General features: G+C 37.7%; 1 protein-coding gene across 5 annotated transcripts in view; it reads right to left on the minus strand.

Annotated features, from left to right (window-relative positions):
• Positions 1-26,017, minus strand: part of LOC114659300 (uncharacterized) — a 244,479-nt gene that overhangs the window by 123,138 nt on the left and 95,324 nt on the right. For 4 of the 5 annotated variants that reach the window (XM_051932866.1, XM_051932864.1, XM_051932867.1 and 1 more), the window contains exon 2: positions 22,612-22,654. The exons of the other annotated variant lie outside the window; for it this stretch is intronic. In XM_051932866.1, coding sequence (XP_051788826.1) covers positions 22,612-22,643 — 32 coding nt within the window. In that variant the 5' untranslated portion in view covers positions 22,644-22,654. The remainder of the gene's footprint in view (positions 1-22,611; positions 22,655-26,017) is intronic. 5 annotated transcript variants of the gene reach the window in all.

Here is a 26,017-nt window from a genome sequence, read left to right on the forward strand (position 1 = left end):
GTGAACATGTTGTTATTAGATTTTCATAGAATACTTACTATCTCATTGAGTTTGTGACAAAACAATATAGCTTATGATGCTTGCTGGTAAAGATCTGAACAGCATGGTGGCTCAGTGGTTAGTGCTCTTGCTTTGACAAATGTTTGGTTTCCAGCCAAGTCGTTTTCTAAGTGAAGTTGGCATCTTCGACAGATAGAACTTTATTGGTCATCAGCGGAATTTTTAGCTATTTACAGAAGCTCATTAAATAAATGGATAAGTAGATAAAAAACATACACACACAATGGTCTGAACACAAACCAGAATGACTAAAAAGAAAAACTTCTGAATTGGCAGCCCCAATCACAGGGAGGCATTATATAGGCATATTGCTGTTGGTATAAAGGAGTTACAGTCATGTTTCTTGACACACTTCTGATGAATAATTCATTGGCTGAAAGTCCTCAGTGTTAGTGTGTCAGAGAGAGGATGTGCAGCATTGTTTATAATGGAATTCAGTTTTGTTTTAATTCTATCCTATGCTACTACCTCCAGGGGGTCCAGAGTACATCCCACAACTAAGCCTGCCGTTTTAATTAGCTTGTTGATTTGGTGGGCCTCTCTTGTAGTGATGTTACTGTCCCAGCACACCACAGCGTTTAAAATTCCACTGGCCATCAGAGTTGCATAAAATGTTAAGGATGTCACATTAAAGGAACGTGGTTTCCTAAGAAAAAAAGGCGCCCTTTTTTATATAGCTCTCTCTATGTTATGAGACCAGTCCAACCCATCATTGATGTGGATCTCCAAGTACTTATAGGAGTGCACCACCTTTACATCCACTTCCTGAATAGTAACCAGACATAGAGGCTCTTTGTTGCAGTGAAAGTCAACAACCAGTTTCTTGATTTTGCTGATGTTATGTTGCAGACAATTCTCTTTGCACCAAGTAACAAAGTTCTCCACCTGACTCCTATACTCTGTCTCATCTTCCTTATTAATACACCCCATTAGTGCAGAATCAACTGAGAATTTCTTCATGTGACATGACCTGGTGTTATATTTATAGTCTAAGGTGTGTAGAGTGAAGAGAAAAGGAGATATGACAGTTCCTTGTCATGCTCCAGTGTTTTTTCACATCCTTATTAGGGATACTGTCCTTGAGCCTCACTAACTCATGTCTTCAGAATGTTTCATTGCTTTTCTGCAAGGACTCTGATTTGCTCCCACATCCCAAAGATGTGGCTACCATCTCCACACTGACTCAGTAGGTGGATATGTGTGTTAGGTCCCACTCAGCTCCTAGTCAACCTGTAATACAAAAAGCAGGCTTCCAAAATGAGTGGATAAATGGATGAAAAAATCTGGGTAGAAGAAACATTTAGTGTCAATATAAGTCTGAACAAGCACTTTAATGAGAGCTCCTCATGAATCATGGAGTTAAATAATGCTTTCCTGGATTTCAAATGCTTTTTATACAGTATAATCAGTGGCTGCTAAAACAGTAGCAAAAATTAATAACACCAAGGCACAAGGTGAAGCTCTGAGCCAGCCTGGGCACTTGATATGTACTTACGCACACTGCATGCCTTCTCCTCAAACTATACACAATGATACATTCTGTTTACTTCTCGATATCTCTTTTAAATCTTGTTTGCATATGTTGCCAATAAAATCTGCCACATTTAATTGTTAATTAAAATATAGTGCTTCACACAAAACACTTCTTCCAAGTTTTATTAGTGTTATTCGGCAGTATTCGATAAACAGAAAACTTACTATATGCATACATTAACCTCAGTGGTTGGGTGAGAGGGTGGCAACAGAGTCCTGGCTTCAAATCCTGCACTCGGGAACGTTCTGTGTGGTGCTGACACATTCTTCTCATTACTACGTGGATTTTACTACATATCAGGCTACTGTGTGACTCTGAATTGGTTGCATATAAGGAAAGATGTGTTTGTGTGTGAACTGGCCCTATAATGATTGCTGGCATAGCCTTTGGATGAAGTGACCCTTAGAGTAAATGAATCAAATTAGTGGATGGGCACACAACCTACACATTCAAAGCTGTTCCTCTAGTCATCTTTTCATCCATGAACTAATCCAATCCATGTTCAGGTGAACATCACCAAGCACAGAACAGGTATATACACTAGACCGGGTGCCAGTATGTCACAGGGAAGGCACAAACACATCCTGTCACCAAACTACTTGATAGCTCCCACTGGATTATAAGAGGGAAGGTACAACAAAAATCAAAACAAAGCATCTCAGCCTGGATTAGGCCTTGGGGCCCAAGAGACAAACACACTTGACGACCATAAACCAATCTCAAGAAACTCATTTAGTATTCAAGGCCCATTCTGATTATACTCTCTATTTATTTTGCATCCTAAGAAGAAACTACAGTACTAGACTGGCAACTGTTGTTTAATGTCAGTCTCAACTGAATGTATTTTGAAGACAACAGATATCAGGTAACAGCATGCAGTTATTATTCTGTTGCTCCATGCAGTCTGCAGCATTTATTTTCATAACTAGTAATGGCAGTGGCATCTTGAGACAAAAAATGGAACTGCAGCCTGTTACCGGAGACATTATCAGTTAAATCCAGTTTCAGTTATGGTGTATACCTGGGCACTTACTTTCTTTCCGTAAAAGACATAAAAAAGGTTTGGTGTGGACGCAGTTTATCCAAAGGCTGTTATTTCAGCACACTATGTGGGCAAAATTTCACAATGTCTGAAACCTTTTCAGCTGTTGTTATAACAAATCTTAGGAATGTTTTTTGATTTATCTCACTTTAGTTGCCACTGGCTAAAGCGGAGGGATGATTTGTCTTGTGCCATATCTATTCACCAAACTTTATTTCAGATTTAAAATGTATTAATTATTCATTTGCTTGCTTAAGTCCTTTAAAGCCTTGTCCTACATGTAGCTGACATGTTACACATACTGACTGACAGATCAACTTATACAGTGGCCTGGTGTCTCACATCAGTTTGACTAGCTTTTGGCTCATCTATACCTGCCCCATCTGGATGAATGAATTCATTCTGCAAACTAGTTAATTATATACAACTTTTCTAATTTGATTTATTTGCTTTAACCTGCTGATACAGTACTATTAATTTTGCAAAACATTTCTTAATCACCCAAGCATATGACATTTTATGAAGCAGACAGTGTTAATTTAATCACATGTTTATTACAGCCTTCATTCTCCCAAATAACAAACATTATTCCAGCCATTCATTTCCTACCCCTTCAATTTAATTATTAGATTAAGAAACAAAAAGAGTTTCATTAAAGAAGAATAATACTTTGGGATCTCTGAATTATTAATTAAGCACTTACTTTGTTACATCTTAGTAGACGGTAGGTATCCTGAGGTGCTTTTGAAAAAATTTTATAACTATTAATGATCCTCAGGGGTGGCATAGTAGCACTTTCGTTTCATAGATCTAGTGTCCATGATTTAAATCCCTTCCCTGGCTGTTGTAGTTGTTGCGTTTAATATTTGTGTCTTTGTTACTTTTCTTCCAACACTGCAAAAATGTATATGGGTAAGTTAATAACTAATTCCAAACTGGACCAAGTGAGAGTGTGGGCATGTGCATATGTGTGCAGATGCCTTGTGATTGTATGGTATACTGTCCTGGCATGTTTCCTGCTGTGCACCCTAAACAGCAGAAATAGGCTTGTGGCCCTGAGCTGGATTAAGTTGGTTTGAGAATGTTATGATACTCAGCTTCACTTCCACATGCCAAACTAGGACCTGAGTGATCATATACGGGGTATACAGCATCTTAGGATGGCCTTTATTCTTTCACTTCTTAACCTAGCTCATCATCCTGTTCCTCCTCCTACTTCAGTTCATCCTTAACCCCTGTTTCATTCTTTAAACCAGGTATGACAATTTAATTCTCAGAATTTAATTTTCAGTGTAGTGTCACCTGTGCTACAAAGTGCTATTGAAACCATGGTGCTGTTGAAAGAGGAGTATGGTGAGGATGCTATAAAAAAGTCAGGTGTCTTTGACTGGCATAAGAGCTTCAGGGAGAGCCAAGATGATGGGAACGACGATGGCAGATCATCCATCATGACAATGCCTCGAGCTATGATCTGCTCAGTTTTTGTGGTTTCCTGGTCAAGAAATCAATTACGAAATTGGATCATCCACCCTATTCACATGACTTAGCCCCTTGTTTTTTACGGTTCTTCTCAAAAATTAAAACTGCCATGAAAAGGACAAATATTTTCACACATTTCTGATATACAGCGTAATGTGGTAAAGGAACTCAAGGTTATTCAAGGAACAGAGTTTCACATATGTTTCCAGAAATTACCATTTTATCCACTATTTATTTTCAGCCTGACCTCACTAACCAGTTATGTCTTTCATGTCTGTCAAGTGGATGTTTCCTCTGTCAGTTCAGACATCACAACTACCAAGTCAACAATTGATCTTTAGCCAAAGGTACTCTTGTGCCTGGTACATTTAATACCAAACTTCTGTTTGAACAGGGTGTTCATTATTGAAAATGTATGACCAAATCAGATACCCTGTAAGTATTCACCACAGAGATTGAGGTCAAGCAGGTTGTTTTTCCCAGTTACGCTCCTCCAGATATCGCTGCCATTTCCCTCATGAGTCATGATGTCTTCCAGTTCATATACCAAGTCATAAGATGAGAACCAAATCTAGTATCTCAAAAAAAATACAATAAAATATTTGTTTGATGAACACCCATAGTACAACTGAAAGTTTTCCCATTTGCTATTAAAGCCACATTTAGATGACTCTCTAATCCACCAAAACAAACTGCACCTGTAATGGCACTTAGTCAGAACTTTGAGTATTCCCACACTCGCCCCGTGCCTCTCCCATGGAGTAGCTTCAGAAAAACAGAGAAACTACCTCTGATCAAGACATCTGGTACAAGGGCCAACACAGGCATTATAGTCAGAGAATATTCAGCTAATGTTTTCAGCCTTCCACACAAGTTCCGATTCCTTCCTCACCGGAGATGTGACAATTTATGTCCCAAGACTGTCTAGCATGCCTGGGTATATCCCTTGCATGCCTGTCATCCAAATGGTCTTATACATGTCCTTTGCTCTTTCAGTTTTGGGTGGTGAGTCCATGCAGTTCTGTACAGTTTTTTTCAGGTGAAGTCTGACTGAGCTACGTGAGTGATACAGCCACCACGCACTCACTGCTGAAAACTACTTCCAGGCCAGACCCCAGAAGAAGGTCTCAATAACCCTTTACTGAGTGTGGTTCTTTTTGATTTAATTAGAACCTTCACAGGGGTCAGTTATGGATTGTTCTTTGTCTAGCCCCCTCCCATTAGACTATTGGTAACTTTAATAGGGACACATATCTCTAGACAATGTACAGTGTAGGATCACTGAGACACACAAGCTCCTAGATCGATGTCATAGTCACAGTCCTAAAAAGAATGCAAAATGTACAACAGAATAGAATAGAAATATAGCGGCCATCATAAAGGCAAACGCATACATTCATGACACAATTGTATTCTAGATATCTGCCATAAAGTTACTATTTCTCTTTAACAAATTACATTCTTAATGTGCAGCATAGCCCAAGAGTTTTGCTTAGTTATACAGAAGACAGCGGATCACTGTGATGTCGTTAAATTTAGAAAAGTGCTTCCGGCATAAACACTTAGCATCTGCCTACAACGCATTAACAGAGTGTGCTTTTGATGAGGAGGTTAGAACATCTTAACTGCCTCATCTGGCCATGCCCATGATTAAATTATTGATTTGTTTATGAATTTTTACTTTGAACACTGGAAAAAGAAAACCTGAAATGGAATTGTATGTTGTACGAACAACAATGAAGGCCAGTAAAGTACGTTGAAATAACTAATTCTAATATTGCGTATACCAGTCAATTGTGTCTATAATTAATGTAATTAATTTACTTTAACACATGTCTGACAAAAGCTGCATGGTAGAGTAATTTTAAGAACTGATTGAAATTCTACATTCCCCCTCTATCTGCAAGAATTTTTTTTTAAGGTTTTCATCACAAAGATGTGCATTTAAGGTTAAATGGTGGTTCCAAATTGTGCTGGTATGAGTAAGTGTGCGCATGTGAGAATTTTCTTCTATGGAAATGCATTCCATCAGGGTTAAGTTTCTGCCTTGTGCCCAAAGCTGCTGGGATAAACTCTAAATTCCACAAAAACTGGATTAACTGGGTTCAGAAAATGAATGGATGGATGGATCTGGCTATCTGCCCCTCTGCCTCTGAGAGTCTAATTATTTTGTCAATCAATGTATTCATTATTTTCAGCATGAAATTAACCCAGTCTCTCTTGACAGTTTCAGCAGTATGTGTTACGAGTTACACCATCAGTGAGAAATGTAAACCCACCCACAGGCCACTTTGGTCTCGGATGAGTATGAATCATCAATCTGATCTCTGACAGAGAAGTCAGTGCGGGGTTTCTGTCAGTGGAAACCAAACCACTTTTTTTAGAAAGGCACGAAATCAAAATAAATTGCTAGTATAAATAAGGCATCTGTCTGGACCAGCATCCTCTGTTATGTTTCCTCATAGAATTTTGTTAAAACCATACCAAATTAGCATTGCTACTGCAGGCCTTTAGCAATAGGGCCACAAACATTTGGTCTGCAATAAGTAAAATGAAGGCTTCTGCCTCAGTCTCAATGTTTTACTTTCTGCTTTTTTCACTATAGCAACAGGTGGACCTGCTCAAATGAATATTATTCTGTTAATATGGCTGTCATAACAAACTATTACTTCCACGATTCTATTACTACCTTTTGGTCCTGTCCACAGCTTGTCTACTATGAAAACACCATAGCACTTTACAATTTCGTTCTCAGTATTCTGGACATTTTGGCATTGGATTAATATTTTAAACATATCTCTCAGTGGGCCTTTGAATGAAGAATAACAACCGTTATATATGTGACTTATCTGTAGCTTATTCAAAAAGAAAATATTCAAAAAGCTGCAGGCCCAGACCTTATTTCCCCTTCCATACTCAGGCACTGTGCAGACCAATTGTCTGCAGCATTTGTAGACATTTTCTACCAATGTCCGGATCTATGCACTGTTCCTGCCTGATTCAAAATCAAAGGGCACGGGTCTAAATGACTACAGACGAATAGCTTTAACTGCTGTGGTAACGAATACCTTTGAAGATCTTATTCTGAATTACCTCAAGAATGCTACAAAAGAATTCCTGGACCCAATTCAGTTTGCATACATAGCCAACTGGTCTGTGGATAATGCAGTGAATTTAGGTCTGAGCTTTATTTACCAAAACCTTGATAAGCCAAGGGCATATGTGAGGATCTTATTTGTGGAGTTTAGATTTGTTTTAAAACAATCATCCCACAGCTCTTAGGTAAGAAACTTCCCCGGTTCAACCTGCCCAGTTCAATCTGCCATTGAATCCCAGACTTTCTTAATGATAAGAATCGATATGTATGGTTGGGCAAACACGTCTGACCCATTAACCCTTAGTACTGGTGCACTGCGGCTATGTGTTCTTTCCCCATTACTCTTCTTACTTTACACAAATGACAATTATCTCCACCGATTCATCTGTCATACTTCTTAAATTTGCAGATGACATAACACTAACAGATTTCAAACAATGACGAGTCCATATACAGACGAGAGATCGAAAAAACCTGACATTGCGTTACAACCATATAATTTGCACATTAAAAAAATGGACATTACATCTTGCCAGAAGAAGAGTGCCCGAGTTGCCTCGAAAGCTTGCATATTGTAATCTTTTTAGTGAGCCAATAAAAGGTGTCATTTTGCATGACTTTTCACAACATGGTCATAGATTTCAGGATACCTGCTCACCTATAACTTGCTATAAAAGGCTCAGTCATTGGGATGACAGAATCATTTAAGTTTCTGGATAATGTGCTGTCACAAAACCTTATGTGGGACAATAACATAACATGCATTATTAATAAATCCCACCAGAGAGTGTTCCATTTCACGTCAGCTGAGGAAATTCAATCTCCCTCAAGCAATATTGGACCAATTCTACACAGCTTTCATCAAGTTCATTCTCACCTCATCTATAACTGTCTGATTTGGTGCTGCCTCTGTTCAGGCTAAAGCCATTCTGCAATGTATCATCAGAAACTGTGAAAAGGATCATAGGCTGTAACTTACTGCACACTGAAGTCCTATATGAGGCAGAGGGCCACAAAGATCATTGCTGATCCAACTCACTCTGGGCACCACCACCTGTTCCAAAGACTTCCCTCCAGCAAATGACTTTGTGCAGTGAAAGCTAAAAGAACACATCACCTAAACAATTTTTACCACGTGCAGTTATTCTGACTAATCAGATCTGAGCTTCTACTCTGTATCTTTGTATACCTCCACACTAGGCTGCCTGGACAGTTTTAATGCTATCTCTTTATTTTTCTGTATTATCCTTGTATGCTGCATCATATTTAATCATTTTATATTTTATCTTTTGTCATGCATTGGCGTCGGGAGGACTCCTTTAAGGGCCGGGAAAAGGTACACAATAGCCCGCCGAGACGAGAGGGGGGGTCGGGGGCTACCACTGACCTTATCCTGTTCTTCTTCCCTCACAGGTCCAAGAAGCCACACGGCAAGGGCACGTAGCCCCGCCCCCTTCTGGAAGTACTGCTATAAAGGAAGAGCCGGCAAAGAGAAAGATGTCTTTTGCTGGGAGACCGGAACAAGCCGCACGGCAGAGCATGTGACTCTCGAAAGGTTTATTACTCTGAAAGAAATCCCTGTTCGGGATAGTGCATAGGAGCCATTTTCGTTGATTTTGTTAATTTTTGTTTGTTTCGTCTCACGACGATTAAAAGGGATGGCCCGGTTCAACATTCCGACTGCTTCCAGTCTGTCCTTCCACCTCCCGACCACACTTTCTATATTTATCTTTTGTATTCAGTGTTTGTTCCTTGTATGTTACAACAATACTATCAAGACAAATTCCTAGTACACTTTAGTGTACCTGGCCAGCAAAGTGAATTCTGATTCTGATGCTTAGACAGTTTAAGAGTCCAACCCTTAAGACTCTGACTTTGGGATAGTGGGTCCTGTTTAGGAATGGATTCCATAAATCTGGCTTCTCTTCCCAACCCAGGGTGTAACTGTCTTTATTTCACTTCATAGGAGAGTTGGTCTGTGTGAGGATGAAGTGATCCAAAGATTGATACAAAGAATTTTTTGGAGACAGTGCTGATGGAATGTTTTAAAAGATTTTAGGTCAAGTGGACAAACACATATTGTCTCAACAGTAGTGGTAGCAGAAGAATTCTTCAGAAGGACAGCAATGTCTGGTTGTAGACAGGTCTGATTCCTACTAATTACTTTACCTGAAGATATGCACATGTAAATTTGTTCTGCAATTTTTGTTACTAATGTAATAATAATAATATATAATATAGTCATCAGGCTAAACCAATAAAAGAGTAGTACAACTCAAATGAGGAGGTAATATCATAACTTCCCTTCAGTTTACTACTAATGATAAATATTAATCTAAGCCTCCACTTTGAAGTTGTGTTCAAGCTCAGTGTGTGTGTTTATCTCATCCACTGTGGGTGTATGTGTGTTTTCAATTCACATATGAATTTGTAAGGTTCTCATGACTGCCATGTAGGAATGTGCGATATATATTGTCTACAATAATATCTGTGCGAGCTGAAATTATCAAGAATGTCACCCACTTTGCAAAAAACAATCAAAAAAATGCCTTGAAAGTCCACGCATTCACTGTCTCATGAAACCTAACAGGACAGACTACTGCGCATGCATACACGATCAGCACACCACAAGTGAAGCTAGCATAGTTGCCTAAAACCGAGTGATCAAACAGGAACAGGGGATAAACAGCCTCGCAGTCTACATCATTAGATTTAAATGCATGACTTGGATCATTTCCACTCATGTGGAGATGGTTTGGTTTAGCTTAAAAGATGGCAATCTGCAAACTATGTCAGAAATCGTTTACCATTAAAGACAGGTCGACTTCTTTCACCATTTGTTAAGTGAAACTGATGTAGTACAGAGCCCTGTAGGTGTCAGGCCAAAAAAAAAAAAATCTATTTTTGACAAATTATTAATCAATGTGTACAAATTACATAATTCATTTAAACAGATTATTTTTATTTCCGTTAAAAGCATATGCCTATCATGCATGTTTTATTTTGGGATGGGGTCCTCAATTCCAAAGTACATTTTTTTCTTTGTTATTTAAAACACTTAAAACAAGCCTTTTAGCAGATATTAACAAAAAAAAATGGAATTCAGAGAAGGTGAATTTCTACCATTGAAAAACAGATCAAAAGCTACTTGATGATACCCGAGGTGAACAGTAATGTAAATCCACAGACGCTGTTTACAAATACTATAGTTTTTTTCCTGTGCAGTGTTTGACAGAAATTTGGATTTTTACATTATAGTACAGTATGTTAGATTTTTGTTCTTGCTCACATGCTGCACAATTCACCTTACGGCAGAGCAGTTTATGTTTATCCACACTGTAATGTTCATGCCCTGTAGTTCAACTATGATTAGTATTTTATTCCCTTTCAATACATATCTAGTTTACAATAAGGGTAAAAGTCTGTTTAAAATGTCAGTCATGTCATTTTCCAACCTGCTGTATCCTAACACAGGGTCACGGGGGTCTACTGGAGCCAATACCAGCCAACACAGAGCGCTCTCATTGTAATTGTTTTGTTGGTCTTAGTATATTTTTTTGTGTAAATCCTGCAGGCCACTTTGAAATGGTTTACTCATACTTACACTGTTTGATCTCAGTAATACTTTGACTGGTGACTATTAGTTTTGTGTTATATTACTTCAGTTTTAAGTAAATAAATAAGACCTGTTTTCCTTAACTCAAGAAAATACCTCCACATAGACAATGTTTTTAGTAAAAACTTCAAGCATTGCCCTCTGTTGCTGAGGTGTTTCACTTGCACGTGGTTGAGCCGTGGCATTTGCTTCCTTTCAGAGTTGTCTTTGTTCATCTGTGTCATTAGCACAATGTTGTTACATAGCAGCATTTGCTGCACACACGTCTTTCATAGTGACTTGCATGCAAGCGCTGAAAAAATTTAAAAGTGCATGCATGTGTCATCTAGTGGCTGTGGTTGAGCGTCAGCAGAGAGGACTGTGCCATACACGCACACGCAGGTCTTTCATTTATATATGTCTAATGGTAGCTCATCACAATCCTTAATGCTTTTACGAATCCCATATCAAAATGGCATATAACAGACATATGCATCACATTTGTCATTCTAACAGATTGTGTATCGCAATCATTTGTAATAGTAAAATTCATTACTACAAATGGTTGTGATGCACAATGTGTTGGAATTACAAATGCAATGCATGTTATTACTACACTAGCAAAATACCCGTGCTTCGCAGCGGCGAACTACTGCCTTAAAATTGTTATTAAGAAGAAAAGTAAACATTTTTAAACTGAGGGAAAATATACAAATAATTATTTGTTAAGGATCTCTTTGTATGCCACGTTGTCAGTTTGGCCCTATAAAACCTGCTTAACTTTTGTAAGTAAGGTGTAAGGAATGAGCCTGCCAAATTTTAGCCTTCTACGTACACGGGAAGTTGGAGATTAAGTGATGAGTGAGTCAGTGAGTGAGGCCTTTGCCTTTTATTAGTATAGACTAGCAAAATACCTGCGCTTCGCAGCAGAGAAGTAGTGTGTTAAAGAGGGTATGTAAACATATATATACATAAACATATATACATATATATACATACAGTATCTACATATACACATATCTACATATACATATATATAGATATATATATATACATATACACATCCACATATATATACATATACACATCCACATATATATACATACTAGCAAAATACCCGCGCTTCGCAGCGGAGAAGTAGTGTGTTAAAGAGGTTATGAAAAAGTAAAGGAAACATTTTAAAAATAACGTAACATGATTGTCAATGTAATTGTGTTGTCATTGTTATGAGTGTTGCTGTCATATATATATACATATACACACATTATATATTATATATATATATATATATATATATACACATACATACATACATATATACACATATATTATATATATATATATATATATACATACACACATATACACATTATATATATATATATATATATATATACACATATACAGATATATCATATATATATACATATATTATATATACATATACACATATATTTTATATATATATATATATATATATATATATATATATATATATATATATATATATATACATATATATATATATATATACATATACACATATATTTTATTTATTATATATATATATACACACACACATACATACATACATACATATACACACATACATGCACTTACAATAACATAGAAATCAATATAAACAACATTAACATCACTATCATATGAGAATATGAAGTAATATATAAGAAACACATTTCATATAAATATAAATTATTAAACAGTAAAATCTTCTTCTATAATTTGCTACCGTGGCTATTCGTTTGTCTGTCCAGGATTTTAAATCACCTGTAGCTCGCAAACCGTTTCACCTATTGAGTTGAAATCTGGTACACATATAGTACGTCACGTCTGCTATCCGCTTTATGGGTGATGATTGTATTACTCTTTTTATCTTTATTTTATTTTATTGTAGAATCAACTCCTATCTGCGCACACCATGTTATCGTGCATTGTGCTGTCACTGGTATTTTGATAAAAGAATTTGAACAACATATAAGAAGCATATAAATTATTAAACAGTAAAACATTAACATTTAAGAAGTAAAGTTACATTGAGTACTACTACAGTGCCTTCGGGTATACCTCATTTTTTCTTTGCCCATTACATGCTTAAATGTATACATTTTTTGGTGTACCAACCCGAGAACACGCGACATATAACCGACCGTGGGAGAAGCACGGATTTTAAACACGCGTTGAGTTCATCTGCTGGTCTCCCTCGTGGAATAACTGGTAACGTTTGACTAAAATCTACAGCGAGTAAAACGACATTACCTCCTTTTTTTTTTTTTTACGATTTCTGAGATCTTGCTTTTTTCGGTTCAAGGCTTCATAAGCTCTTTTATGTTCCATATACTTATCCCAAACCATCATCTTTGAATGTTGCAAGACTTTCGCCTTGTATGTAGATCGGGGTAATTACATTCATTGCATTCCTAGTCTGAATCACAATCTGATTGTAACATCCGCTACGTGCCCTCTTTTAATTGCAAGAAGCAGATATATATAGCCAAATTCTCGCGCTTCGTTGCGGCGAAGTACTGCTTTTAATTTTTTATTAAGAAGAAAAGAAAACCTTTTTAAACGGATCGAAAATATACCAATAACAATTTGTTAAGGATCTGTTTTTTTGTGAAGCTCACTTTTCACAGCTGTCGCGCTACGGCGTGTGTTTCGTTTATTTGACAGTATGTAGATCGTGGTAATTACATTCATGGCATTCGTTTTCTGAATCACAATTTGATTGTATGGGTGGTTACCTGCCAGGTCACGCTTATGGTTTGTCAGCAAGTCGCCTTACGTCCGCCACGTGCCCTCTTTCTGTTCCCAGAAGCAGATCATAGAATGGTTTTAATAGTTTACTTTCAAATAATGCAAAGAGTATGCGACATGTGTTTCTCTCTAATTCTGGGCTCATCAGGCATACACACTCACTGCATCCCCTCTCAGGAATCGAATCTCTATCGTCAGCGCCAGAGGTGAAGCCCCTAACGTTGCGCTACGGCGTGTGGTTTGTTTATACCTCGTGTCTTCTCATTAAACTTTTATCTCGCGAATATGTTATTGCAATCCGCAGCGGGAGCGTTTCTATAAACTTAATTTAAACTTACGTTTTACACCGTGCTTTTTTCCCTTATGAAGATGCTTGTATGCTTCACTCGCTCGCTTCTTATTGTTTCGCTCCCTTCTCAATTGTTTAATGAATTTTTTGTTCTTCGCAGTTTGCGGCTCTTCCTTCATTTCTCCCTACTGGGTTCTTTTATCTCGCAAATATGTTATTGTAATCCGCAGCGGGAGCGTTTCTATAAACTTAATTTAAACTTACGTTTTACACCGTGCTTTGTTTCCCTTATGAAGATGCTTGTATGCTTCACTCGCTCGCTTCTTATTGTTTTGCTCCCTTCTCAATTGTTTAATGAATTTTTTGTTCTTCGCTGTTTGCGGCTCCTCCTTCTTTTCTCCCTACTGCGTTCACAGTCTTTTCACGTGATTACATGGGAGGCGTGATGACGTGACACTCAACTCCTCCTCCCACGGCCATTCAGCTGCCGTCCATTACAGTATATTGTGAAAAAAGAGGTTCCAGTTATGACCATTACGCGTTGAATTTCGAAATGAAACCTGCCTAACTTTTGTAAGTAAGCTGTAAGGAATCAGCCTGCCAAATTTCAGCCTTCCACCTACACGGGAAGTTGCAGAATTAGTGATGAGTCAGTCAGTCAGTGAGGGCTTTGCCTTTTATTAATTAGTATAGATATATACACATATCAACATATATATACACATCCACATATATATACATACACATATCAACATATATATATACACATACATATACACACATACATACACACACACACACATACATATATATATATATATATATATATATATATAGACATACATACATATATATATATCTATATCTCTATATCTCTATATCTAAATCCCCGCGAAGTACTGCTTTTAAATTTTTATTAAGAAGAAAAGAAAACCTTTTTAAATTGAGGGAAAATATCCCAATAAGAATTTGTTAAGGATCTGTTTTTTTGTGAAGCAGCCTTAACACAGCTTTTCCGCTGTTTTATAAACGAACGCCATATAAGGTCTTCCTTTTTCCTTGCTTCGCCAAGGAAGGAGCCTTTTTATTTAATCCACGGGTTCTTAGCTTTTTTTTTTTCTTTTTTTACGATTGTTATAGTTCTGTTTGTATACCACGTTGTCAGTTCAGCACTCCGGTTATAATATGACCAAGCCGTGCAAGCGTACTGTTAAGAATGCAACGTATAGTTGTATGGGAGAAAAGCAATCTTGCCTCAAATCAATGGCAACCTTTTGTAGGTCTATGAACTTAATTTAAACTTTAGGTTCACACGGTGCTTTCTTTCCGAAGTACCTGCACTCATGAATATGTCTGTATGCGTCAGTCGCTCAAATCCCCGCGCTTCGCACCGGCGAAGTACTGCTTTTAAATTTTTATTAAGAAGAAAAGAAAACCTTTTTAAATTGAGGGAAAATATACCAATAACAATTTGTTAAGGATCTGTTTTTTTGTGAAGCTGCCTTGACACGAGTGATCACTTCGAGCTGACTTGCTGGGCAACCATAAGCGTTACCTGGTAGGTAACCACCCATATAATCAAATTGTGAATCAGACTACGAATGCCGTGAATGTAATTACCCCGATCTACTTGCTGTCAAATAAACGAACCACACGCCGTGGCGCAATTTTAGGGGCTTCGCCTCTAGCGCTGACGTCCAAGGTTCAGTTCCCTTAAGGGAGTGCAGTGAGTGGGTGGTTACCTACCAGGTAACGCTTATGGTTGGCCAGCAAGTCAGCTAATATCAGCCACGGTGCCTTCAGTTGTGAGAAGCAGATCATAGAATGGTTGAAAATAGTTTACTGTCAAATAATGCAAAGAGTACGCGACACGTGTTTCGCCCTAATTCTTGGCTCATCAGGCGTACACACTCACCTGCACTCATGAATATGTCTGTACGCGTCAGTCGCTCAAATCCCCGCGCTTCGCACCAGCGAAGTACTGCTTTTAAATTTTTATTAAGAAGAAAAGAAAACCTTTTTAAATTGAGGGAAAATATACCAATAACAATTTGTTAAGGATCTGTTTTTTTTGTGAAGCTGCCTTCACACACCCTCTCCGCTGTTTTATAAACGAACACCATATAAGGTCTTCCTTTTTCCTTGCTTCGCCAACGGAAGCAGCCTTTTTATTTAATCTACGGGTTGTCCGCTGTTTTTTTGTTCGTTTATTACAATTGTTATAGTTCTGTTTGTATACCACATTGTCAGTTCAGCACTCCGGTTGTAATATAACCAAGCCGTGCAAGCACACTCTTGAGAATGCAACGTATAGTTGTACAGGAGAAAAGCAATCATGCCTCAAATCAATGGCAACCTTTTGTAGGTCTATGAACTTCATTTATGCATCACTCGCTTGCTTCTTATTGTTTCGCTGCCTTCTCAATTGTGTAATGAATGTTTTCTTCAGCGCTCTTTGGGGCTCTTCCTTGTTTTCTACGTACTGCGTTCACAGTCAGTTCACGTGATTACGTGGGAGGCATGATGACGCGATACGCAACTCCGCCTCCCACGGCCATCGAGCTGCAGTCTATAACAGTATATGGACAAAAAAGAGGTTCCAGTTATGACCATTACGCGTAGAATTTCGAAATGAAACCTGCCTAACTTTTGTAAGTAAGCTGTAAGGAATGAGCCTGCCAAATTTCAGCCTTCCATCTACACGGGAAGTTGGAGAATTAGTGATGAGTGAGTCACTCAGTCAGTGAGTGAGTGAGTCAGTGAGGGCTTTGCCTTTTATTAGTATAGATTAATAACAAAATACATTGCAATAGATGGGGCACTATAAACGTTAATGCTGAGGTCTACGTTGATTACTTGGACTTCAATCTGCCTTAATTGGGTAGCACAACCAGTGTACCACATAATACCAAATGTACTACAGAAAACATGTGAAAACATGGGCCTTATGAATATTTAAGTTAGGAGAATTTCATTTCACGTGTACTGTGATTGCGCATTTTCCCCCTTCTGGGTAGCTGCCAATCAGCAGTGTTGCAGTAAGAAAAAAGGATTTCCACACTAATTCAGAAATGTAATTTCAGTTTCTGCATTATTCAGACAATTAAATATGTCTTTTTTTTCATAACTTCAGAATGGGTTACTGTGGAGGAAAATAAAGCAACGAGTCTTAAAGATAGTATTGGGGGTCAATGACTGAGGTTCACTTGTTTTACTTCATTGTGCTTTATTGCACTGTCCTAACCTTCTTTGGTTCTCCAACGATTTAGCGCCCTAAATGCTTCATTCAGATGGTTGCAGCTTTCCAGGAGGACATGATGGCTCAAGTTCTTGCGTTCAGCAGCCTTTTCCCCTCATTTCCAATCAGTGTTGGGGTCAAACAGGGTTGTGTCCTTGCACCGACTCTCTTTAACATCCATCTCACTGCAATGATCTCCACCATCCCTGACCCATGTCCAGGTGTCACAATACACTATCGTCTTGATGACAGTCTCTTTCAATTTACGCAGATTGAATTAATAAAGCAGGACAAGTCTGATAACGATTGTCGAGGTTCAATAGGCTGATGACAATGGAGTCGTGAACAGTAACCCTCAAGAACTTTAACATATTTCTGACATGTTTGTATAGGCTTACAAGCGCTTTGGACTAGAAGTCAATACATCCAGGATAAAACTGATGATCCTGTCAGCTCCTGGCCAACCTCCTCCTGAGCTCCTTATCAAGGTTAGTGGCAGACAGATTGAAGTAGTGAACCAATTCTGCTACCTGGGAAGTGTCCTCAATTCTGAGGCCACATGCATGGATCAGATCACTAACAGGCTTCATGCAGCTAACCCTGCTTTCAGCAAGCTGCACCTCAGTGTTCCTGAATCATGGACTCAATAGGACTACCAAGGTAGCCATCTACAAGGCAGTGATTGTGAGCACACTCTTGTACAGGTGTGAGACATGGACCCTGTACCAGAAAGACGTCAGACTACTTGAGCGTTTTCAACAACAGAAACTTCGAATGATCCTTGGTATTTGATGGCAGGATAGAATAACCAAAAACACAGTCCTGGAGAAAGCCAGCTGTGTCAGCATAGAGTCTCAGATCTGCTCTCATCAACTGTGCTGGCTTGGGCATGTCACTCGGTTCCCTGACACCCAAATCCTGAAACAAATACTTTACGGAGAGCCTTCAAGTGAAACACAAAGCTTTGGCAGAGATTCAAGGATCAAATGAAGAATGTCCTTTGCAAATTCGGCCTTCCTCTTGGGAACTGGAGAATACTCACTTCCAACAGATTAGAATGGAATAAGCATATCCATCGTGGATGACTTGCCTTCGAGGCCACTCAACAGGCAATCAACGAAGAGATGAGAGAGTGCCATAAACACAGAGCCTTTATCCTTCGCACTTACATAGATATAGCTCCATTCATCTGTCGAGTATGTATCCAGCACATCGCCTCCAGAATTGGCCTGACTGCACACGAGATAAGCCATCAACGGGGCTGAAGGAGAGGATCTCTATTTTAAAATTTGCCCTTAACTCTTGGTTGACATTGAACCTGCTTCAATCTTTAACAACCATTTTGAACTTCCTTAAAATTTCTCTTGCTGTATATTAAAATTTAATTATTTTTTATTTTATTGTATTTTATTGATGATCATTAAAACAAACAGTAATAAACATTTTATTCAAGTCAAGTGCTCTTTTTCCTACCATCCAGGAGAGAACAAGAAAAGAAAAAGCTTAACCATGAAGGAATCATGAAAAGCTACAGAAATATCCAAAAAGCAGCAATGGTTTAGCACACTGAGTAAGTGTAGGCCAATACTGCTTCTTGTAAGAAAAGTAAGAAAAAAAAAATTGTACCCATCATGGTAGGTGGATTATTCATTAGGCAATAATGCTCTATTAAGTGTGACACCAAAAAGAGGGTTAAGAATTATTTTGAATGCATGACTGTATGATAACCAAACAAGCAACAACTTTACCGTTGGCAGCAGCTAACAGTAATACGGGCACAAAGCAAAGCATATACAGTACACAGGATTTTACCTCCATGTCTTTCCATATAGGTATAAGTTAATTTCTATCTGACACTTTCCATGGTTTAATGGAAAGGTAGGTATATTTACCACCCTGTTAGCAGGTTATACCACTTTTTTAATCTATGGCCTATTCTAAATACAAATGAACAAAGTTACAGTTCCTTTCAGTTTTTCAACTATTTGTTAATACACAGTATATGGAATAAAGGAAGGCACTGTTGCAATGTTTCAGTCTGCACAGCATAACATATGCATTTATAATAAACCAGAGTAACTTAGGGGTCTGCACAGTAAAGCAGCTCTATTTCTAAAAGAACTCACAACAATTCAACTACATTAAGCAATGGGATGGGGTTGAACAAAATGAAAAATAAATGGTAGAACAAAAATAACTTATTTAACAATAACATGCAATCTGCAGTTGTGTAAGGGAATGATAAATTGTTTTTGTGGTATTCCTGCTCAGCAAAAACACCAGAAAGGTTTTGATGAGAACAGGCCATTCAGCTCAAAATAATTTGCCATACATTTTCATAATGTTGATAAGTCTACTGTATTACTTAATTCCATGTGCAGATTGTATGATTCAAACTTTCCATACTTTTTCATACTGGCGCAAAATGTACCCTTAATCACTTTCATCTAGACTACCTGAAGAACCAACCACTTGCACCCACTGAATTTATTTTATTTGTAATTATAAAAAGAAAAAAATTGATCTTATTTATTTACTTAAAACTGAAGTAAAAAAATTCATTATGATAATATTAATATTTTCTTTATCGGTTTTGAATCAGCCTGAATCGAGGAATGAAAACTATTACTGATGTCTAGGCTAGCTTAATCTTATTTGAGAGCCACAGTGGAGTAGAAGCCTTCCCTGGTACCACTGAGTCAAGGTAGGAAACCAACTCTAAAAAGGATGCCAGTTCACTACAGAGCACATTCATGCACATAAAGCAACTCACACATTTAGAGGCAATTCAGAGTGTCCAGTTAATTTAACACACACACACACACACACACGCACACGCGCACACACACACACACACACACACACACACACACATTTCATATGTGGGAGGAAAACTATTTCACAAATAAACTATAATTGTAAAGCACGTGGGTGAAGCGGTTAACGCTGTTGCCTCACAGCTCCAGGAGACTGGGTTTTAATACCAACCTAGTCACTGTATATGTTAGGCAATCTTCTTCTCCTGGGTGTCCTGTTTTTTCCTGGACAGTCAGGTTTCCTTTCACATCCCACAAATACACATGACAGGTTAATCATTTCTGTATGAGTGAGTGGAGGTATATGCATGAGTGTCTCTGTGACAGATTAGCACTCTGCAGCGACAGTGACTTGAAACAAGAAATTACTGAACTTACTGTCAAATTCCTGAAACTGTTTGAAGACTTTTCCAGGTTTGTACCATGGCTATAAAAACATGTACACAAAAACTGTAAACAATTTTCTAAAAATCAGTAGATCCATTATAAGTGATTTTTAAAATGACACAAGATGTCACCTTTAGACTAGGGTTAATATAGGAGACTTTTAAAAACTCACTCTTCTCATCATTTGTTTAAAAGTATTCTTGGTGAAATGAGATCTTCAGTTTCAGGTGATTTACATCAATCAATGGCCTTCTTTTAAGCAAAACTAAAGACAAGAAGCATATTCAAGGCTGATTGTGAACTCTGGGGTTCCAACGCTCAAAACAAATATCAAAGATGGTGAACTCCAAAAAGAAGCCATTCTATAGCATTTTGGCAGTTAAAGTTCATTAACAGAATAAAGTCTTTTTGTTTTGGTTAGCCAATCTGAACACCTTTCTAGGCATTCTCTAAAACCGAGGCAGCCAGCACTTTCTATGATAAGATCCAGGCTGTTTTGTTCATTAATTTCAGCTGAACTGTAATGCAAATAAACTTTTAAAGATGGGTAAGTCATATCCAGGTAACACTTGTTGTGACAGGATGCCCATTGGCAATGCCAAAAGCCATTAAACTGCGGTAGCAAGTGGGGTGAACTGAAGTCTTTTTCTTTAATTTAAAGGTACACAAACACAGTCAGCACGGTTTTCCATCTCTGGACTAGTCAGTTTCTCCTTTTAGTTTGGCCCCTCTGGGGTTATACAAGCAAAACCATACAAATCACCAAACTAAGGTAGAGGATCACTAAAAAATGGGCTGCTGCAAACTGATGGTTAACACATCATTGCAGTAAGGCATGGCAAACTCAGCCTATATGACTGGGGTTCATAAAGATCATTATTTGTATGAAAATGTGCTATATAAATAAATGTTGTTGTTGTTGTTGTTATCCACACCATTCCAGGCTAAGCATAGCCCAAGTTTGCAAACCTGGGATCTATGCCTGCTAATTGCATATAATTCAAGTATGGACCCTGCTCATCTAAGGACCACAAAGCACTGCAGAGGGAAGTACTGGCACCCAGGTACCATCTGTTCAGGACATACAGTATATAACAAATGATGCCGTAGGAAGGCAAACTGTGTTATTAAAGACATTAGCAATCCTGTACTCATTTTTCTCCTTCATCCTTTATGGCAAACCACTGAAGATCAGGAGCACTCACACCAACAGATTCAGGTACAGTTCTCATCCAGGGGTCATTAAGGCTACTTAACTCAATACTATACCCAGTGACATAATGTTTTAAAACCTGCTTAATTCAACTCGGGTCCTTAGGGGTCTTAATCTTATCTGCAGCCTGAGATGTATTTATGGTATGTAGTTGGTATTATACAACTGTCACTAGTCACATGCAAGTATAAATGTTATTGTACACATTGCAATAAAATTGAACTAAAACTGCAGTTACTGCTGAGTCAACACACAGATTCTTTCAGTCTCATTTCACCGCCTACTGTATTATTAAAGTTTTAACATACTTTGTAGCTCCCTCATGCCCAAATTAGTATCTGTACCTGAAGAGCTAAGCCTGCTACATTTTCTTCATGACTCTGCCACTGTTGCTGACACTTACTTGGGCCATTTTCTCTCTGCAATTTATATAAGAATACACATGGAGCAAACTGGATGCCAAGCTGGCTGAGCTAATGCTTTATGCAATGGATTTCTCCGGAGTTCATGACGTGCTGAAGCTTTTATGATATTCTTTTCCATTACCACTAAGCCTTTGTCAATTGCCATGTTCTGCAAATGAGACATAAACTTAAGAGAAAAGTAAGCCATCATATTTAAAGTGTGTGTCTGTGGTGTTCTCCCACCAGGAAGGCATTCATGGTGGCAGGCTCCCTACTTTCTTGTTAGGGTGTTCACCTTTATTCGCAATTGAAACTCTACTGTACAGCAAACTTTTCACTTCCTTAAAATGAAAATGAGCTTGAAATGTTGTCGAAGTACACACCCTGCATTATTTCAAAATTCATTTGAGGGTGATAACCTAATTTCGTCTCTACTAGCCCACTATACAATAGCAACTGCTTTAGTAACATCTGAAGAAGAAAAAAAAAAACAAATGACAAAGCAAGAAATTATATATAATATCTGCATTATCATGATGTACAAATGTTAAATACCCACACATTTTAAGGTGGGTGCATGTCAAATAATTCAGTAATGGTATGAGAACAGCATAAAAAAAGATGTTTTATGGCTAGGTTAAATATTTTGTGCCTTAGGATCAACATTTGATTACAAACTAACCTTGTCATGTTCCTAAAGCTCTGCTCTCTCATAGGTCCAAGTTCTGCAAAAAACCAAAAAAAAATCATGCTGGATTAGCAGAAATAAAATGATAAGACTATAATGAGAAACAAAACAACATAAGCCCTGCATGCTTTTAAACTCTTCAAATTTGTCCAACTAATTTTATTATTTTTTTAAAATCACATCTCTCCCATCAGAAGAGGCTAAACACAGAAAATCTTTCCTAATCCAATGACTCAAGTCATTGCAAAAGTATCAGAGTTAGACCTCCAGCTTCATCTATTCAACATCATTGCCAATGCAGGTTCAAATATCAGAAAGTGTGCTGATGAAAGCATTCAGTCTTCATTTTTAATCTAGTGTGAACAGCACTCCTGTAAATTGAATGAATATTGACAAGAATGCATGAGGTGGAAAGGTTGCCAAGGAATACAGCAGGATTCAATTTTAAAAAACTACCGTAAATAAATAAACTGCAACAGATTATAGACAAACTCTTCTATTATTTCTCTAGGGAAAAATTGTTGGGTAGTAATGGAATGAGAAATGAGTTTAAACAATGCTCATAGAAAATATTTAGGTGAAATGTATGTGTCAATCCACCAGTTACTCTGAATCTGTAAACTGCACAAGCCATCCTACAGTTCTATGTGACCCGCTTTAATTTAAATTCATGTGAAAATATAGGATGGTGAAACAGAATTATGAATGTCAGGGAAGAAATACACCAAAAATAAATATCAGATCTAATTTCATTACCATTGTTCTGAACAGTGTTTCCACCCTACTCAGTCGAAGGTGCCTTACTATGTGCTCCAAGCTGCATATATAAACTCAGAAGACTCCAGGCAAACAGAAAGGTAAAATCAAGGGAAAACCAGATTATACTGTATAAATAACAGAAAATCTCATATTCTTTCTTCTTTACTGGGGAATGCACTGTGTTAAGTATAATTTTGGATTTTCTTTTTCATCTTTATCTTCCTTAACTTCCTAATTTTGAGCAGGTATGGGAATGACTAGCATGGCAACTACTGATGCAGTGGAACGTGAATACCAATCCAAAGCAATACAAACAAACACATATAGTTGCATTGGGTAAATCTAGCAATTAATGATCAACCAAACTCAACTGCCTGTAGAAATCAGCGTGTCATGGAGACATCTATATGAGCATAGGGAGAGAACATGCAAATTCTATACTGTAGGCACCTCAGCCAGGACAGATATTCATCCATCCAGTTATTTTCTGAACCTACCTATTCCACTTTGCGGTCATTATGGGGCAGACACAGTCTCATAAGCATCAGAAATAAGGCAGGTAATTCATAACCACACACCTCATCTTCACTCATACTGGCAGAGTTTGGAATTGCCAATTAATATATCAGCTTAACTTGTGTGAAACAAGCTAGAGTACCTGGAGAAGAAAGTAGACATAGGGAGAATGTGTCAATTCCTGATGGGCAGTAAACAGGTCTGGATTTGAATCTTGTTCCCTGGGACTAGGAGACAACAGCACTAACAATTGTGCCCTCTGCTAGTATAAATTATCAATGTTAATTTAATATTGCATCTGTTTACACTGAGTACCATATGCCAATGTGCTTTACAAGTACATATTTTACATGCACACTTTTTTTTTTTTTTTTTAATACATGCAGCACAATTAGGTTTCCTTGCTTAGCATCACATCACATATTGTTTTGTGTCTTACAGTCCAAAGCCTTAGCTCCTTAGCTGTTAAGCCACACTGTTTAAAGGAATGAAACCTGCAACTTGTCAAAAGCAATGACACCCATTGCACTCCAGTGCCTTAGAATTTAGATTTTACCATACTTGAATATAAATAAATAAAACAGAAAATACTTGGACTCATTATGTAGATTTAGTTGATCAATAAATGAAACAAAGTTTATATTACATAGCTCCTCTTTATTTATAAGTACTTCATAATGCAAATTATTGTATTCTGTTTTTCTTGCAGAACTCAAAAGAACAACAATGTAAGCTGAACCCGGAAAGCACATGGACATTGATGCCTTTCCCAGCCTCCTCTCAAAGACTCAAGTGTAAGAACAGTACCTTCCCAGCCTGGACACAGTCCGCATTCTCTTAACTTCCCAAGTGTGTGTCTTGCTGCTTCAGCACCTACATAGTAGCCCTATTCATAACACAGACAGGCATCTTCTTGTTTCTCTTATACCAGCTGCCTATTTTCATCATATTTAGCCCGAGTGAACTCTAAAACAATTCAACAACTCTTCTTAATTCCCCTCAGACCTGTCCTTTGATGTTGTGAATTTAGTTTTGGCACATCTGTAGCTGATGGTTAGAAGCATGACAACCCATTTACCACAGTAGTGTCGAGTCAGAGTCAGATGATTTAATTCACAAAAGAACAGATGCAACAAGCAGCCAACAGCTGTCCCAACAGACAGCTGACCATGACTTCAACTGTTGTTTAAATGTCCGTTGAACCAAGACCAGTGCATATAAACAAGGCGTGTTTAATGGACACTGCCTGGCAGGGTCTGTGATCTTCTCCTCTAGCCAACATGCTAGGCACACAAAACGTTTAAACTAAAGCTGATCATTTTTGATCCATATGGTTTTCTAAACTGAAGCTCAATCCTTTCTTTACTTTAGCTTCTTGTTTAACTGGTTGGCTTCCTACTACATTCATTATTCAGAAAAAGCTTGTATATAATTATACTCTTATGTCCTGCTATTTGTTTACACCATAGGTTGCTCTTTATTGTCTTTAAAGTATATATTTAAAAAGACAGGAATGAAAAACTAGAATATGACTTAAATTTAATTAAATAACAGTATTAGTAGTGTGTTATGAAAATTTGTTGAATGGAAAACTAGTTCTCACTCAATTAACCAAGTGTAAAAATAGACATCAAGTTAAGCAATGGATTTAATTAATGGTGAAGTCTAGTCTTGTACAGTTTGTCCTAGCACTAAACTGTTAACTAAATGGTGGCCAATTTAATCTCAGCACCACCTTACTTTCTTTTTTCACATAATCTGCTTGTGCTCCAATTGCAGAAACATCTATACAATTACACCATAGCTCTGCAATTATAAAGCAAAGTGGAAAGGCATATATTACAGAAAAGAGCTGTAAGAAATACACATTCTTTGTTTGTTGATTTTATTAAGAAACTGGCTGGAGTGTCAACCAGCTACTATGAGGGTCCATCTGGACAGGGACTTGGAACCTCTGACTTAAGAAAACGGGCATCTTTAACTAAGACCTCCACATTCTCTTTGCAACTGCACTGCAAAATTCATAATTATACGTAAATACTGAAAATTCACATCACATTATGCATAGATGCATTCGGCAGTAATACAGTTTACATTATGTTTACTACAAGAATAATAATTCAAC

This window comes from Erpetoichthys calabaricus, chromosome 10 (assembly GCF_900747795.2).
Source record: "Erpetoichthys calabaricus chromosome 10, fErpCal1.3, whole genome shotgun sequence".
Lineage (NCBI taxonomy): Eukaryota > Metazoa > Chordata > Cladistia > Polypteriformes > Polypteridae > Erpetoichthys > Erpetoichthys calabaricus.